This window comes from Microcebus murinus, chromosome 19, assembly GCF_040939455.1.
Source record: "Microcebus murinus isolate Inina chromosome 19, M.murinus_Inina_mat1.0, whole genome shotgun sequence".
Lineage (NCBI taxonomy): Eukaryota > Metazoa > Chordata > Mammalia > Primates > Cheirogaleidae > Microcebus > Microcebus murinus.
The window spans coordinates 25,317,460-25,334,598 of NC_134122.1; the positions used below are offsets into that span (position 1 = coordinate 25,317,460).

The 17,139-nt window shown below is 36.6% G+C and overlaps 1 protein-coding gene across 5 annotated transcripts in view; it reads right to left on the reverse strand.

The window, feature by feature from the left end:
• The window catches only part of RNF216 (ring finger protein 216), a 155,261-nt gene that overhangs the window by 126,288 nt on the left and 11,834 nt on the right, over nucleotides 1-17,139 (reverse strand). For all 5 annotated transcript variants that reach the window (XM_075995269.1, XM_075995267.1, XM_075995268.1 and 2 more), the window contains exons 2-3: nucleotides 9,506-9,641; nucleotides 1,346-1,479 (exon numbers count right to left, since the gene is read on the reverse strand). In XM_075995269.1, coding sequence (XP_075851384.1) covers nucleotides 1,346-1,479; nucleotides 9,506-9,572 — 201 coding nt within the window. In that variant the 5' untranslated portion in view covers nucleotides 9,573-9,641. The remainder of the gene's footprint in view (nucleotides 1-1,345; nucleotides 1,480-9,505; nucleotides 9,642-17,139) is intronic.

Sequence of the window (17,139 nt, forward strand, 5' to 3'; positions counted from 1 at the left end):
ACCTAAACTAAATTGTCATCTGACCTTCCAAGAAATCAAGAGAAAGGTAACAGTAACTGTCAGCTTCCCAAACAGTTTAAATCTTTAATCAGCATGATAATGAAGTTCCCTCTGCTTTAATCCTCACACAGAAAAGGTAGCCTGAAGTAACCAGATAACTAATCATTTTTCTACTGTTTTGTCTCCCAATCCCATCTTGTAAGGAAAGAACTCTGAAAGGACTAATATGCTCTTTGTTCTTTGCTTCTGCTTTCTTCAGCCCTTCTGTCTCTAAAGCCAACCTCCTCTACTCAGCTCACTGTAACTCTTATGCTACTTCATGGAATGAAGTGTTACCTGATTCTACAATCACAGTAAAGCCAATTGAGATCTTTAAACTTAAAAAAAAGAGAAAAGAAAAAAAAAAAAGCAACAGATCTTTAAATTAAAAAAACAAAAACAACAGCTAAAAGGTACAATGGAAGAAAAGATACCATTCACAAAAGCAAGAGAAAAGACAAATCAAAAAACAAACAAAGAATGTTAAAAGATCTATATTAAGAAACATTCAAAATGCTCTGGCTGAGGAATATAAAAGGCTAGACTATACAGAAAGACAAAACTTGTTCTTGTTTAGAAAGTGTCAGTACTGGCTGGGTGTGGTGGCTCATGCCTGTAATCCTAGCACTGCGGGAGGCCAAGACAGGAGGATTGCTTGAGCCTAGGAGTTTAAGACTAGCCTGAGCAACATAGCTAGACCCCACCTCTACAAAAAAAATTAAAAAACTAGGTGTGGTGGTGCGTGCCTAGAGTCCTAGCTACTAGGTGGCTGAGGCAGGAGGATCACTTGAGTCCAGGAATTCGAGGTTCCAGTTACCTAAGATCAGGCCATTACACTCCAACCTGGTTAACAGAACAAGACTTTGTCTCCTTAAAAAAAAAGTACTGTAAAAATTGTTCTATAGATAATAACATTTGTTTTGTTTAGACAAACTGATTATCTACTATCTATTTATATTCTGCAACTAAAAAAGCTGACTGTAAAACATAAAAATGTAAGTGTAAGAATATCTAGGATGATTCTGAAAAATGTGCGGTAATATAGGGAGTTATGCCCTACCTGACAGTAAGATAGATTATAATGTAGGAATTATGACAGTGTAGAATGGTGCATGCATAGTCAGATAGAGCAAGGGTAGAGAAGTTCATGGCTTTCCAATCCAAGGGGATAGGAGTTGGAATGGAGAGAGGCTGTTCTTAGAAACGTATAACAAGTGCACAGAGGTGCTCTCAGCTGTTCTATAATAAGGCCCACAGAGTGGCTGAAAAATCAGAGACTAACTTGCAACAGTTTAAGAAAACTCACTTCTGTCAGGATGACATCATCATCCAGGTCCTCTTCGTCATGTTGCTGAGGAGCCGGGGTGACCAGCATCGGAATCCCTTCCTCATCAGAGGAGTCAGATATGGTGATGGGCGCATCTCTGAGATTGATCCAGTCTACAGGAAGGCAGAGAACACTGTTACTGGGAGGCCAGCACAATTGTATTTAATCCTTTAGTTCAATTTTAGTGTGAAAAAGGTCAGGCCTAAAGCCAAGTTCATGGCTACTGGTATAGCCCCTAGCAGCACATACACTTAAGCATTAAGACTCATGTTTCTGTGCCGATTTTTTGCCAATAATACATTTGGGGACTTGCTAAAGAAAATCTGACAATTACTATGTGCAAAATATCAACTTTTTTCCTAATATTAACACTAGGGTTGAAGAAATCTCTTGATAAAATCTTCTGGAGTGCCAATTTCTTTAAAGTGAAACCATGGCCTCTCACCCATCTCTATTCCTCCCAAGAATAAAAGATTTTTTAATTTAAACTGCTAGGTCTGAAAAAATTATCACTCAAAACCAGTTATATTTTCATTTAACATTTAAAATATTAAAACTTGCTCACTTTAGACATAAACTTTAAGAATCATTTAAACAAACATATTTTAATGTTTTAGTCAAGCACCCATTTAACATCTATGACAATAAGCAATTTAACTTTTCTAGTTTCCTTTTAAATATAACTATAATTTTAACCATCTAGATATAGTAATTCTGTTCAAGGTCTCTACTTCCTTTTCTCTCTCTCTAAAGACAGAACATGTTTGATATGAATTATAGGATAACAAACTGATATTTTTTCCTGCCTGGTTTGATGGGAATGTCAAGGCCAAAATGGGCAATAAAGAGAAAATGCATTAAGTGACCTAAAAAAAAGGAAGAAAGAAGAACAAGAAAGAGGTATCATCATTACAATTTCTGAAATTCCTCCATTAAAGCTGTAATGTCGTTCTCAAAGTTAATGCCTCATGTATTTCTTGGCACTCTACAATTTGAAAAGCAATCAAAAACCAATGATTTTACTTCATTCCTATAAGAAAGCAGCAGTGATGCCAGGGACAATAGTTGCATCTGTAGCATCTAAGGTCAGACAGCCTAAGTTTAAATCTCAGCTCTACCACACATTAGCTATTGGGGTTGTTACCTAACTTCTTTAAGCATCCACTTCCTCAAATTATGGACCTGCCCACCCCCAACCCCCATCACCCGCTTCTCCTCACCTGCCCCTCCTAAAATAATTGTGAAGATTAGTTGAGAAAACCCAGATAAGATGCTTACTACTTACAGATCTCTTAGACTGACAAATGTAACCAACTGAACTGAGGGCCTGAATAGGTACATTATAGAGAACTTTCAGTTAAACCTGGCAGAAAGAATGCAAGTGATTATCACCATCACTTCCTAAAACTCCAATAAAATGACAGTAAGGGAACTTTTTAAAAAGTATATACCCTCAAGGCACACAAAGAGAAGGTATCTGGGAGGCCTAGGCAGACAGATTGCTCAAGGTTAGGAGTTCAAAACCAGCCTGAGCAACAGTGAGACCCTGTTCTCTACTAAAAAAAATAGAAAGAAATTAATTGGCCAACTAAAAATATATAGAAAAAATTATCTGGGCATGGTGGTGCATGCCTGTAGTCCCAGCTACTTGAGAGGCTGAGGCTGAAGGATTGCTTGAGCATAGGAGTTTGAGGTTGCTGTGAGCTAGGCAGATGCCACGGCACTCTAGCCTTGGCAACAAGAGTAAGACTCCATCTTAAAAAAAAAAAAAAAAAAAAAGAAGAGAAAGGAGCTCGTAGTAGGCAGGAGAATTTAACAGAATTCTGAGAAACAGCATATTTACAGGTGGCAAGAGCTTTTAGCAGACTGGAAAAGGCTCAAACCCACAGCCTATAGAGTGGAGAGCCAAACAGAAGTGGCCTAAAATTCATGCTGAATCCTAGAATAGTGCAGAAATTGATGGCACAGGATACTTTTGAGAACAGAAATGAGAGGTGATTCAAAGTCTGTATTTCTTCTATCCTACATAGCCAAGTGACAAGCCACAGCCAGTCAGGCAAATGACAAAGATAAGTCTAGATGTAGATCTCTTTGTATTTATCCTTCTTGGGAGTCCATTTCCTAGACACACAGATTAACATTTTTCATCAAATTTAGGAAGTTTTCAGCCACTGCTTATTCAAATATTTTTTCTATACCTTCTGTTTTTCTGTCCTCTCCAACTGAGACTTTCGTTACACATATGTTAATAAGCTAATGATATCCTCAAAATTCTGAGGCTCTTTTCATTTTCTTCATTCTTTTTTCCTTCTATTCTACAGATCAGACAATCTCTATCAATCACTTATTCTTCTGCTAGCTCAGATCTGTTGTCAAACAGATCTTTAGTGAATTTTTCATTTTAGTTATTGTACTTTTTTTTTTTTTTTAAACAATGCTATGACTGTGCTATAGTTATTGTACTTTTGACCTCCAGAGTTTCCACATATATATTTTTTTTAAAGAGATGAGGTCTCACCATATCACCCAGACTGGTCCCCAACTCCTGACCTCAAGCAATCCTCCTACCTCAGCTTCCTGAACAGCTGGGACTATAGGTGTGAGCCACTGTGCCCAGTTATTTATTTCTTTAGTTATTTGAACAAGCAATTTGAAATCTCTACCAATTAACTCCAACATTGGTTTCCAGTGAGACAGCCTTTATGGACTCTTTCACCTGTGTTATGTGTCAGACTTTCCTGTTTGTCTTAGTATTTTTTGTTGAAAACTGTATATTTAAGATAACATAGCAACTGTGGATTCTGATCCCCCCTGCATCAGGAGAAGTAGTTGTTGCTGTTTTTGTTTGTGCCTTGTATAGACTCATTTTGTGGAGTTTGTTTTCCCCAGTGTTGGGATGATCTCTGTTCAGGTCTTTTTTCTTTTTAATTACTGTTTTCATTTTTAAGGCTTGCTTCCTAGCAGTTACCCCTGGGACAGCGTAAGCTTGGTGGACAGCCATGTTTAAACATCTTGAGCCAGCAATGCTTCTACTCTTTGCAATTGGATCTGTGTGGTTTGGAGAAGGCATCAGAGTTTAGGCACATTACAGATCTCTTCTAGCTTTTAGTTCATCAATTTCTGACAAGGAACAGCAGCTTGCTAGGGCCTCTTACATGTCTCAAGTGTGTTTATGACCTTGTGCGTATGTATAACCTTCCAGACCACCAAAGATATATAGGTTATTTAGGCATTCTTAGGCTGTCTCCTTCCCCGATCTCCCAGTTAAATTTCTCAGATTAGCTGTGATGTTCACCTTTTATGACTGTTTGCCACTAGGATTTCTACCACTTTTGATGATGTTCCTGGGCATGGAATTCCCCCTCCTTCCTTCCCTCCCTCCCTCCCTTCCTCCCTCCCTCCCTCCATTCTTCTCCAAATAAGGTCTGCCCGTTTCACCATCAGTCTTCCCAGCCTCTTCCATGGGCCAGGCCGGCCCAGGTAGAACTTCACCATATGAAAGAGATGGACCTGGGAAGCGACTAAGGGAATGGGAGCAGCCCCAGACTAAAACTCCATGCATTTTCACTCTTCTTACCCAGCGTCAGTAGATTTTCCTGAATAAATGCTCTCAATTGTATTGTATGCGTTCGGTCAATTTCCAGTCTTTGAATGGTTGTTTTCAACAATTTTATATAATTTTATTGTTGATTTTTTAGGGAGAGGATGCTGAGCTCCTCACTTAGCCATTCCACAAGACCTACCCCATGGAGGTTCATTCTAAAGAAATACTGAGAAAGAGAAGCTCTAGCCTTTGGTACACCAGGCACTGGAGTCAAAAGGGAAAAGCAGCACTGCTGAAATAGGCATAGAAAGTAAGATCACAGTTGCCTTCTGCTGCCTGGTTCTCTGAATTCTTGCACACAGTCTTACAGTCCTTATTCAGGAAACTGTAGATTCCTCTCTGGAAGAATTGGCCCAAGAAAAAGGTACACAACCCTGGGGGATCCAGTGAAAGTTGGTTTGAAACCTATCACCTTAAAGTCCAAGTTGACAAGATACCATATACCACACATATATAAACACATGAGGTTTCAATTAGTTTTCAAAAATATAGTTTAAAAAATAATAAATAATAACAAAGCAAATGCTACAAATCATGTGGATAGCCCGAGTTAATACAAAAGGCCCATCCATGAGTAATCATCACCAGGTCAGGAAATATTTCCAGCACGTTGGTAACCTTCCTGTGCTTCTTTCAATCACTACTCTCTCCTTCCTCCCCAAAAGGAGGATTTCTAACTCCACAGATAAGTTTTGTTTTTGAGTATACATTCTTCTTTGTCTGGCTTTCTTGCAAATAACATGTCTGAGATGCACCCATGTTGCATGCTACTGTAGTTCTCTCTGCTGTATTTAATCCACCATGTGAATATATCATAAATTATTGTTTTGTTGATGGACACTTGAGTTGGTGCCAATTTTGGATAATGCCGTTATAAACATTCTTGTACAAGTCTTTGGTGTACCCATTTCAGTTGGGTACATTGTAGGAATGGAACTGCTAAGTCACAGGATAAGTACAGATTCAATTTTAGTAGGTAATGCTAGAAATTTTCCAAATTGTTTGTATGAATTTATACTCCCATCTGCAGTATAGGATAGTATCTGTTACTTCCTGTCCTTACTGGAATGCAGCCATGCTCATGCATTTATATTTAGTTTATAGCTACTTTCGCGCTACAATGGTATAGCTGAGTAGTTGCAACAGAGACCATATGGCCTGCAAGGCTGAATATTGACTACTTGGCTCTTTAAATTTGCTAAGCCTTGGTTTTCATTATTAATTTCTCAGCTCTACTGGTTATTCAGTACATGTATTTTGTATTTTAGGCCACAAATCTTCTTCAAAACATGGCATTAGAAGCATCTCATAAATTTCAACAGATTATATTAGTATTTTCATTATCATGCAACTCAAAATATCTAATTCCATTGTGATTTCTCCTTTGAACCTTGAGTTGTTCTTAAGTATATTCCTATTTCCCACACATACTGAGATTTTCTAATTTTACCTCTATAAATAATTTATGGCTCAATTCCAATGTGGTTAGAGAATATAATTTGTATGATTTCAATCCTCTGAAACTTAAAACGTGTTTTCTAGCTCAAAATATGGCTAATTTTAGTAAATTCATAGGGGGCAGTATTCCACACATTCCTATTACATCAAGTTTGTTGGCCATGCTCTTCCACTCTTCTGTGGAATGTATGGAAAGCCCATACAAATGCCTGGGCCCGCTCTCTCAATCACTGAAAGAAACGTGTTAACTCCCATTATGACTATGGATTTGTCCAATTCTGCTTTTAGATTTGTCAATTTTTGCTTTGTATATTTTTGTATCATGTTACTTAGAGTACAGGGATTAGCAGTGTTTTATCTTCCCAGTACTCTGAATCTTTTATCATTATGACTTCTATCTTTATTAACACTTCTGGTTGGGGTTTCTATCAGTTTTATCTGACGGTATATAGACATACTAGCTTTTCTTTTTGGCTATTTGTATGATGTATATTTATTCATTCCTGTACTTTTAATCTTTCTTTATTTTACCTTCAGTTTAAGCCTATTTCCACTGGGTATAAGTAGGAAAAATAGTATTTAGCAATTAAAAAGGAATTAATTAGTGATACATGCAATAACATGGATGAATCTCAAAAACATTATGTTGGGCAAAAGAATCCAGGTACAAAGAGTATATACTGCATGAGTCCATTTATATATGAAATTGGACAATGACAAAAAGCAGATCAGTGGTTTCCTTAGGCCAGAGTCAGGTAAGGATTGACTGCAAAAAGGCACACAGGAATCTTTTGGGGGTGACAGAAATGTTCTACATCAGTACTGAGGTGGTACATTCATTTGTTGAAACTCAATGAACTATATACTTAAAAAAAAAAAAAAAACAACTACAGAGGTTGGTGCAAAATAAAAATTATTAATGCAGCTAATAAAAACAAAACAAAGCTATCCACCTGAAGAAGATTCTTGCGATGGGTGCAGAGGATACATATTTGTCTAACAAAAAACATACCTCCAAAGTTAATAATTTTCCAAAAGGAATTAGCTGGTTGTTTTAGAGATAGGGTCTTGCTCTGTCTCCCAGGCTGGAGTGCAGTAGCGTGATCACAGCTCACTGCAGACTTGATCTCCCTGGACTCAAATGATCTTCCCACCTCTCTCAAAGTGCTGGGATTATAGGCATGAGCCACCATGCCTGGCTGCAATTAGCTGTTCTTAAACTCTGTTTAAGAATATTTAAGAACCAATTAAAAGACAGCAACAACCACAACATTAATTTAAAATCTTAAAAACCAGTATTTCTGGCCAGGCATGGTGGCTCATGCCTATAATCCTAGCATTCTGGGAGGCCAAAGCGGGTAGATGGTTTGAGCTCAGGAGTTCAAGGTCAGCCTGAGCAAGAGTGAGACCCTGTCTCTACTAAAAAATAAATAGAAAGAAATTAGTTGGACAACTAAAAATATAAATAGAAAAAAAATTAGCCGGGCATGGTGGCGTGTGCCTATAGTCCCAGCTAACTTGGGAGGCTGAGGCAGGAGGATTGCTTGAGCCCAGGAGTTTGAGGTTGCTGTGAGCTAGGCTGACACCACAGCACTCTAGCCTGGGCAACAGAGTGAGACTCTGTCCCCTTTCCTTTTACCTACTCTTGTGCCTACAGTGCCTACAGGACAAGGATGAAGACCTTTCAGATGTTCCATTTCCACTTAATAAATAGTAAATATATTTCCTCTTCCTTATGATTTTCTTAACATTTTCTTTTTTCTAGCTTACTTTATTGTAAGAATTCAGTATATACTACATATAAAATACAAAATATGTGTTCATTGACTATCACTGGCAAGGCTTCCCATCAATAGTAAGCTATTAGTAGTTAAGCCTTCAGAGAGTCAAAAGTTATACGTGGGCTGGGCGTGGTGGCTCATGCCTGTAATCTCAGCCCTCTGGGAGGCTGAGGTAGGAGCACTGATTAAGCTCAGGAGTTCAAGACCAGCATGAGCAAGATTGAGAGATCCTGTCTCTACTAAAAATAGAAAAATTAGCTGGCCATCATGGCACGCTACTGTAGTCCCAGCTACTTGGGAGGCTGAGGCAGGAGGATCACTTGAGCCCAGGAGTTTGAGGTTGCAATGAGCTATGATGACACCACTGCACTCTACCCAGAGTGACAGAATAAGACTCTGTCTCAAACAAACAAACAAACAAAGGAAACTCAACCATGCTCCTCACTACCATTTTTTCAAAAAAAACAAAAATCATATGTGGATTTCTGACTACATTGGGAGTTGGCTCTCCTAAGCCCCACACTGTTCGAGGGTCAACTATAATTTACTCTCTGTTGGAAAAAAAAATCATCTTCATAGCACAAAATATTATCAATGGGAGAAAAGGAAACCAGTAAAACTTCTTCCATGGAATTTATACTTATAAAAAATAAACATATTAAGGATTCCTTTTTTACTCTTCAGCATTTTTTCTCTTTTAGTCTAAGTGTATAAGTGAATTGGGATTTGACAGGAAATTCATATACATTTAAGAACGTTACCGAAATGAAGGCACTCTTCCCTTCATGAATTAATGAATTTTCTAAAATTTTAAACATGGTAAAACAAAAAAAATACTTGTTCTAAAACTCCCCATAAAGCTAAGTCAGAATCTTCTGGCAAAAAAGCATTTTAAGCATCATGTGAAGACAAGATTACTTTAGCAGCACTTATAGTCCTTTAGATCATATGGGCCTAGAGAAGTGTTCCTCTGCAGTCACCATTCCTCCAAAACCAGAAAACTGACACTGTTTCCATAATCCCACCTCTTAAGACCAAATGACTGCATATTCATAGCTTTTTTGCTAATAGCTTATTAATCTACTTGTGATGGATGATTCTTAAACTTCATTCAGGCCAGCAGGTTTCATCATTTAACATAATTCTAGTATTCTACCAACTCCTTTTATACCTGATGTTCTAAGGTCTAAAAACGAACTGTCTCTAGATTCTAAACGGTGCAATATAAGTTCACTTCAAAGAAGATGTAGCTACAATACTAAAAGAAGTGAGGAAAAGGAGAACGAACAAACTTACCTTGTCCCCGGTGGCAGTGAAAGTTATTCAAGTGAATTACCTCTTCACTGTTGTTTCCCTCTGCCATTTTCAAATGCAGACATACACATACGTGATTGCTAATATCTAAACATGACGACAATCTGTTCCAAACAGTCTGAAAAAGAAAAAAAGAGGAACGTTAAGAACGAGGGAGTACCAAAACTCTTCCCAAATATCTGATCAAGGTAGCATTCAAAGCTTATGCTGAAAACATCCCTTAAGAAAACACGAACTCAAAACATGGCACTAAAAAAATACTGTGTATGTTAAACAGACAAAGCACTGAGAAAGTATTCACATCCAGATACAAATATCCTAACCAAAAAATGGGCTAAGGAGATAAACAGGCAATTCACAAAAAAGAAAACAAAAAAAGACACTCAATCTCACTAGTACTCACTAGTAATCAGGGAAGGCAAATCAGAAAATGAGTCATGTTTCAAACCATTAAGCTGGCAATGGCAAGCATGTGAAAAATGGGAAATCTTTCAGCAATTATTGCACATCAGGTAAACCTCATTGGTTACAATACTGCCACTGTGTGAAGCTTGAGAAATAGGAAATCTTATACATCTGGTTTAGAGAGTAACTTGAACAGACATCTTGGAGAGCAACTGTCAATACCCACTAAGTTAAAAACGTACATTCCCTGTGACTTAGCAATTCCTCTTCTAGGTATATTAACTAAAGAAACTTGTGAATATTCTCCAGGAAGTATGCATAATAGAAGATGTGAAATTAATCAGGCATGGTGGGGAGGCTGAGGCAGGAGGATCATTTGAGCCTAGGAGTTAGAGGTTGCAGTGAGCTATGAAGACACCACTGTACTCTATCTCAGGCAATAGAGCAAGACTCTGTCTCAAAAAAGTAAAGGAAAAAAAATATGTGGATAAGAATGATTGCTACAGCTATATATATATAATAAAAGCAATTGGAAATGAACTTACTGAACATCAGTAAAGGAATGAATAAATAAAATTCATATATGGATACAAAACAGTTAATAACTAGATCTAAAAATATCATGGATAACTCTAAAAGCAATGTTAAATGAAAATATGTTATTATGTAAATTTATATAAAATTTAAAATATTTTACTTAAATATTAAAAATACCATATGCATGAGAATTAACTCACCAACTTCAGGACAGTGGCTATTTCTGTGAAAGGGGGATTGAAAAGGAACTAAGGCTTAAACTTGAGTTACATATAACATTTTTTCTTTCTTTTAAAGATATTTCAAGCAAACAAGGCAAAACATGAACATATGTTAAATCTGGGTAGTACATTTGGGTAGTAGAGTTTTTTTGTATTCTTGAAATCCTTTCCTCTCTTCCTTTTTAAAAAAAGATATAGTGGCACTAAAGCCAAGATAATACTTTTCCATGGACCAGCAATGGAAAAGAAACACAGAAGTTAGGGAAGGGGCTAAAGCTGCAGAACTACTAGGGTCTGGGGCTCAGAAGCAGGGAGAAGCACCTGGGAGTTGGACTCATGGAAGTAATGGAGACCAAAACCCCATGTCTATTAAAGGAGGAGAAATAGGGTGTGGGGAGAGTGAATTTAACTGGCAAGTATCATGTATCAAAAGTATTCAATATATGTATAAAACTATATACTAAAGTGGATAGATTTTAATTTTAATTACATATGTACACATATAATTACGTGCTTTTAATTATGTATCAACAAAGGTTTTTAAAGAGTAAAAAAAAGATAAAGAGCCTAGGGGGAAAAAAAAACCCACAAAACATTACCACATATTCACTGCAATAGTTAAAATGTAAAATGGTACCACTCTAAAGAGCTGTTCTGCAGTTTTTAAAAAATTAAATATGCATCTCTATGTAAATATACATGAATGATCTAACAATTCTACTCCTATGTATTTATCTAAAAACCTAAAAAATACATGCAGAAAAAGACTTGTAAAAGAATGTTCAGAGCCACTTTATTCACAACAGCCAATAACTAAAAGTAGCCTAGATTTCCATCGGCAGAACAAATAAACTGGTAGGTACTTGCATAATGAAGACTACTATGAAATAAAAAGGAATTAATTTGTGATACATGCAACATGGATGAATCTCAAAAACAGTACACTGAATCAAAGACGCCAAACACAGAAAAGTAGACAGTTAATATTTTATTTATATGAAGTTCTGGAAAAGAAAAAACTAATTTATGATGACAGAAATCAACAGCTGATTTGTGGAGAGAGGGCTGACTAGGAAGGGCATGAGGGAACTTTTTGGGGTGACAAATGTGTAGAGGTTGATGAAGTTGTGGATTACAAGAGTGTATGCATCTGTCAAAACTGGTCAAACTGTCCCTTTAATATCTGTTCATTTCGTTATATGTAAATTATACCTCAATAGAAAGTGTTAAAGAGAGGTTCACTTTAAAGAAAATGTAGCTGCAATACTAAAAGAAAAAGCGGTGAGGAAAGGTAGAAAGAGTCACACAAGATTGAGAGATTATAACAGGTATGATAGAAGTTTTAGAAAGAGAACAGAGGAATGATGTAAAAGAGTATATAAAAAGGTGATGGCCAAGATTATTTTCTAAAACTTGAAAAAACCATATATCTTCACATAAAATATACTATTGAGCAGTAGCAAAAATAAAACCACATCTAAATAAGTCATAATGAAGAACATTAAAATCATAAAAACTACCAGACATATAACATGGCTAAAAATTGATGCCTCGTAAGAAGCATAATTGTAATATGCTAAGATAATGAAATATGATCTTCAAAGAGTTGGGAAAAAATTGTCAATTTACAATTCTATAATCAGTTAAATGACTATTCAAGAGTAAGGGCAGGATAAAACCATTTTTAGATATTCTAAGACTAAGAGAGTTTACCTCACAGGGATACTCAAAGAGCTATTAAAAAATGAGCTATAGTAAAAAGAAACATGAATTCAGAGAAGGGTGGTGCCCTAGACTGAATTACATTACCTGTCCTCTCTCCCAATGCATATGTTGAAACCCCAACATGGGCCTGTAAAGTGGGCCAAAGGTATTTCCCAAATCACATTGGTGAGAAAATGGAGCCCAGGCAGAAGCAGCAAATTTCAATCACCTGAGGAGTCAAAGGCCAGAGTTTGGGGCTACCAACGTAGCTGAGACTTAAAAGGGACAAAACCCTAGAAAAGACAAATCCACAGAGAAGGGAATCCCCAAAAATCTGAATAGTCCCCCCGAGTTGTTGGCCTATGCTTCATACATGCAAGACCAGACTTCAAATCAGCTCACAGCAGAAGGCTAAAGAGCTGACCAGAAATCTTAGCAACCACATATTGTTGAAAGATGATGGAGTTTGAGACCAGCCTGAGCAAGAGCGAGACCCTGTCTCTACTGAAAATAGAAAGAAGTTAGCCAAACAACTAAAAATAGAAAAAATTAGCTGGGTGCGGTGGCATGTGCCTGTAGTCCCAGCTACTCAGGAGGCTGAGGTAGGAGGATTGCTTTAGCACAGGAGTTTAAGATTGCTGTGAGCTAGGCTGACGCCACGGCACCCTAGCCAAGGCAACAGAGTGAGACTCTGTCTTTAAAAAAAAAAAAAATGAGATCCTAAGAGAGCCAAGCCTTGAGGGTTAAGAGCAATATTAAAACAGACCTAAAAAAACGCCTAAACCAAACATTGACAGAATCATGATGATTTACCAGTATACCATTTGCCCACCTAAAACCTTAAACTACAACAGAAGATCATGTGGAGCCTCTTTTTTCACCCATAATGTCAAGTCTCTGATAAAAAAAATTACAAGGCCATGCATGACCAAAACAACACATACAACACACAAACACACACGCCTAAAAGGAACAAAGGAAAACAAACAAATGAACAAAAATACAAGGGAAAGACTAGAAACAGAAACCAACCCACATGCGATTCATGCACTGGAGTTACTTAACAGGGACACAGAAATAACTATGTATCCTAAAACAGGGGAAAAGGATGAAAACATTGTTGAAGAGAGATCAACAACATTGAAATTTATAAACAGCATCCTAGACAAAGCAGAAAAAAGCACTAGTGAACTGGAGGACAGATCAAGAGAATATTTCTAAACTGAAGCAGAAAAAAAAGGAATGGAACACACAAAGGAATATAAGGGATACATGGCTGGGCGTGGTGGCTCGTGCCTGTAATCCTAGCACTCTGGGAGGCCGAGGTGGGCGATGGCTCAAGGTCAGGAGTTCAAAACCAGCCTGAGCAAAAGTGAGACCCCGTCTCTATTAAAAATAGAAAGAAATTAATCAGACAACTAAAAATATATATAAAAAATTAGCCAGGCATGGTGGTGCATGCCTGTAGTCCCAGCTACTTGGGAGGCTGAGGCAGGAAGATCACTTAAGCCCAGGAGTCTGAGGTTGCTGTGAGCTAGGCTGATGCCACGGCACTCACTCTAGCCCGGGCAACAGAGTGAGAAGAGAGGAGGGGAGAGGAGGGGAGGGGAGGGGAGGGGAGAAAAGAAAAGAAACAGTCAAAATTTATAAAATCTGTGTAACTAGAGGGGGGAGGAGGGATTTCTTCATTTAACATGAGTTAAACATGGGTTAAAGAAGAAATCACAATGAAAATCAGTAACTATTTTGATTGAATGAACTGAAAGCTAATGAAAGCAAAATATATCAAGATTTGCAGAATGGAGAGGGAGGAGATATTTGAAGAAAGAATGACAAACTTGTCAAAAACAAGTAAAAGAAAGACAAATCAGTAAAAGAAAGATAACCAGGAAATTTTGAAATATCGGAAATTTAGCAACCTAAACAACACATGCGTTAAAGAAGAAATCACAATGAAAATTATATTGACTGAATAAACTGAAAGATAATGAAAACAAAATATATTAAAATTTGTGGAATGAAGTTACAGTAGTGCCCAGAGGACAATTTACAGTGAATGAATACAATTAGTGAATACAATACAGTGAATGAATACAATTACAAATGAATATTTTAAAGAAAAAAGACTGAAAATCAATGATCCAGGCTTTGATCTCAAATAGTTAGAAAAATGCAATAAATTAAATCCAGAAAAAGTAGACAGAAAAAAAAAATCATAGCAGAAATCAACAAACTATTACAATTGAGAAAAATCTAAGCTAAAAGTTGGTTCTTTAAAAAGATTAATAAAATAAACATATATCAAGATTAAGGAAACAGAAAACACAAATTTCTATTATTAGGAATGTGAAAGAAGGCATCATTACAAATTCTACAGGTGTAAAGAAGGTAAGATAATATTAGGAATAACCTTATATCAATTAGCTTGAAATTGTGGGTGAAATGGATAAACACCTTGAGGCATAAGTTACCACAAATGAACAAAATAAATTTAAAAATATGAAATTATCTAACAAAGAAACTAAATCAATAATAAGCCCAGTGAAGTCTTCTAAACATTTGAGGAAGAAATGCAACTAATATTACAAAAACTCTTTCAGAGAATAGAAGAAGAAACATTATTTTTCAAATCATTTTATGAGGCCAGCATAACTTTGATACTAAAGACTGATAAAAACAAAACAAGAAAAGCTAATATTGCTCATGAACACAGATACAAAAATCATAACCACATCAATGTAACTTACACTAATGGAATAAGAGAAAAACCACAGAATCAGTCTCAATAGGTGAAGATAAACATTAAAACTGAACACCTGTTCACACTTAAAAACTCTCAGCAAATTAGTATTAGAAGGGAACTTCCTTCATCTAATTAAAAGCATCTCAAAAAACACTAAGCAAACCTTATACCTAACAGCGAAATACTGAAACGCTTTCTCTCTGAGATTAAGGACAATTTTCGCTGTTTCTTAACACTGTACTGGAGGTTCTAGCAAGTGGAGTAAGGCAGTACAAAGGAATAAAATATCAAGTTGAAAGGACACAGCAAGTGCCATTATTTGCAGATAATAAGATTGTGGTACTAATGCAAAGACATAAAATAAAATAAAGGGCTCAGAAAAAGACTCACATACACTCAGTCACCCATTGTTGGTAGGTCAGGTGGCTACCTCTATGGGGGAAATTCAATCTTTGTCCATTCCACATACTATATATAAAAGTCAATTCCAGATGAATTATGAAATGAAATGTAAATGATAAAAATTCTGGATTTTATATGAGGACACAATTACATATATTTATATATGTAACTATATAGAGATATCACTGGAATAAAAGGTGAATGAATGGATGAATCACAAAGTCTCTTGGCACAAGGCCAATAAACAAAAATGAACACTGTATTAGTAAGAAACAATTAGAAAATGACATTTAAAAAGGATATTTTTTTTTTTTTTTTTTTTTTTTTTTTTTTGAGGCAGAGTCTCTTTGTTGCCCAGGCTAGAGTGAGTGCCGTGGCGTCAGCCTAGCTCACAGCAACCTCACACTCCTGGGCTCCAGCGATCCTTCTGCCTCAGCCTCCCGAGTAGCTGGGACTACAGGCATGCGCCACCATGCCCGGCTAATTTTTTTTTTTTTTTTATATACATATCAGTTGGCCAATTAATTTTTTTTTTCTATTTATAGTAGAGACGGGGTCTCGCTCTTGCTCAGGCTGGTTTTGAACTCCTGACCTTGAGCAATCCGCCCGCCTCGGCCTCCCAGAGAGCTAGGATTACAGGCGTGAGCCACCTCGCCCGGCCAAAAGGATATTTTTTAAAGTAGCACCTAAAACCATCAAATACAAAGAAATAAAGACAATGAAAGATGTGTAAAACCTCTATACAGAAAACTGTAAAACATTTCTGAGAAAAATTAAAGATTAAATAAATGTACAGACAATCACATTCAGTGGTTAGAAAGCTCAGTTTTATAAAGATGCCCATTCTTTCCAAATTGATCTATAAATTTAATACAAATGATCAAATTTAAAATGGATATATACTAGATGACTTTAGAATTTACAGGAATATGCAAAGGTTATTCTTACAACCAAAGCATTCATAAGGAAAAACAAAAGATGGAGGATTTATACTACCAAATATTACCTTATTATAAAATTACAGTAATTAAGACAATGCTTTATCAACAAAAGAGAAAAACAGACCAACCAATGGAACAGAGTCCAGAAAAGATTCATTCATAAATGGATGTTTGACCATGACAAATGTGGCATTGCGGGAGGGTGGAAAATATGATCTTTTTAACGTATGATGACTAAAAGGCTGTATTTGGGGTAGGGAGTGAGAATCTCTTCTTCATGCCTTATACAAAAAACAATTTTAGATGAACTATGGGGATTTAACCTTTGTAAAATAATAAGTTTCTAGAATAAAAAACATAACTTGACAGTGGGAAAAACAGGACATAAATAGTACTATCCATGAAAGAAAAGACCAAAATATTACACATTAGCAGGGTGTGGTGGCTCATGCCTGTAATCCTAGCACTCTGGGAGGCCAAGGCAGGAGGCTTATTCGAGCTCAGGAGTTTGAGATCAGCCTGAGCAAGAGCAAGACCCCGCCTCTACTAAAAAAATAGAAATTAGCTGGAAAAAAATTTTATTTAAAAAGAAAGAAAGAAATATTAACTTCTAATCACCAAAGAATTATGAGAGACAAGGCAAGCCACTGAGAGAAAACATCA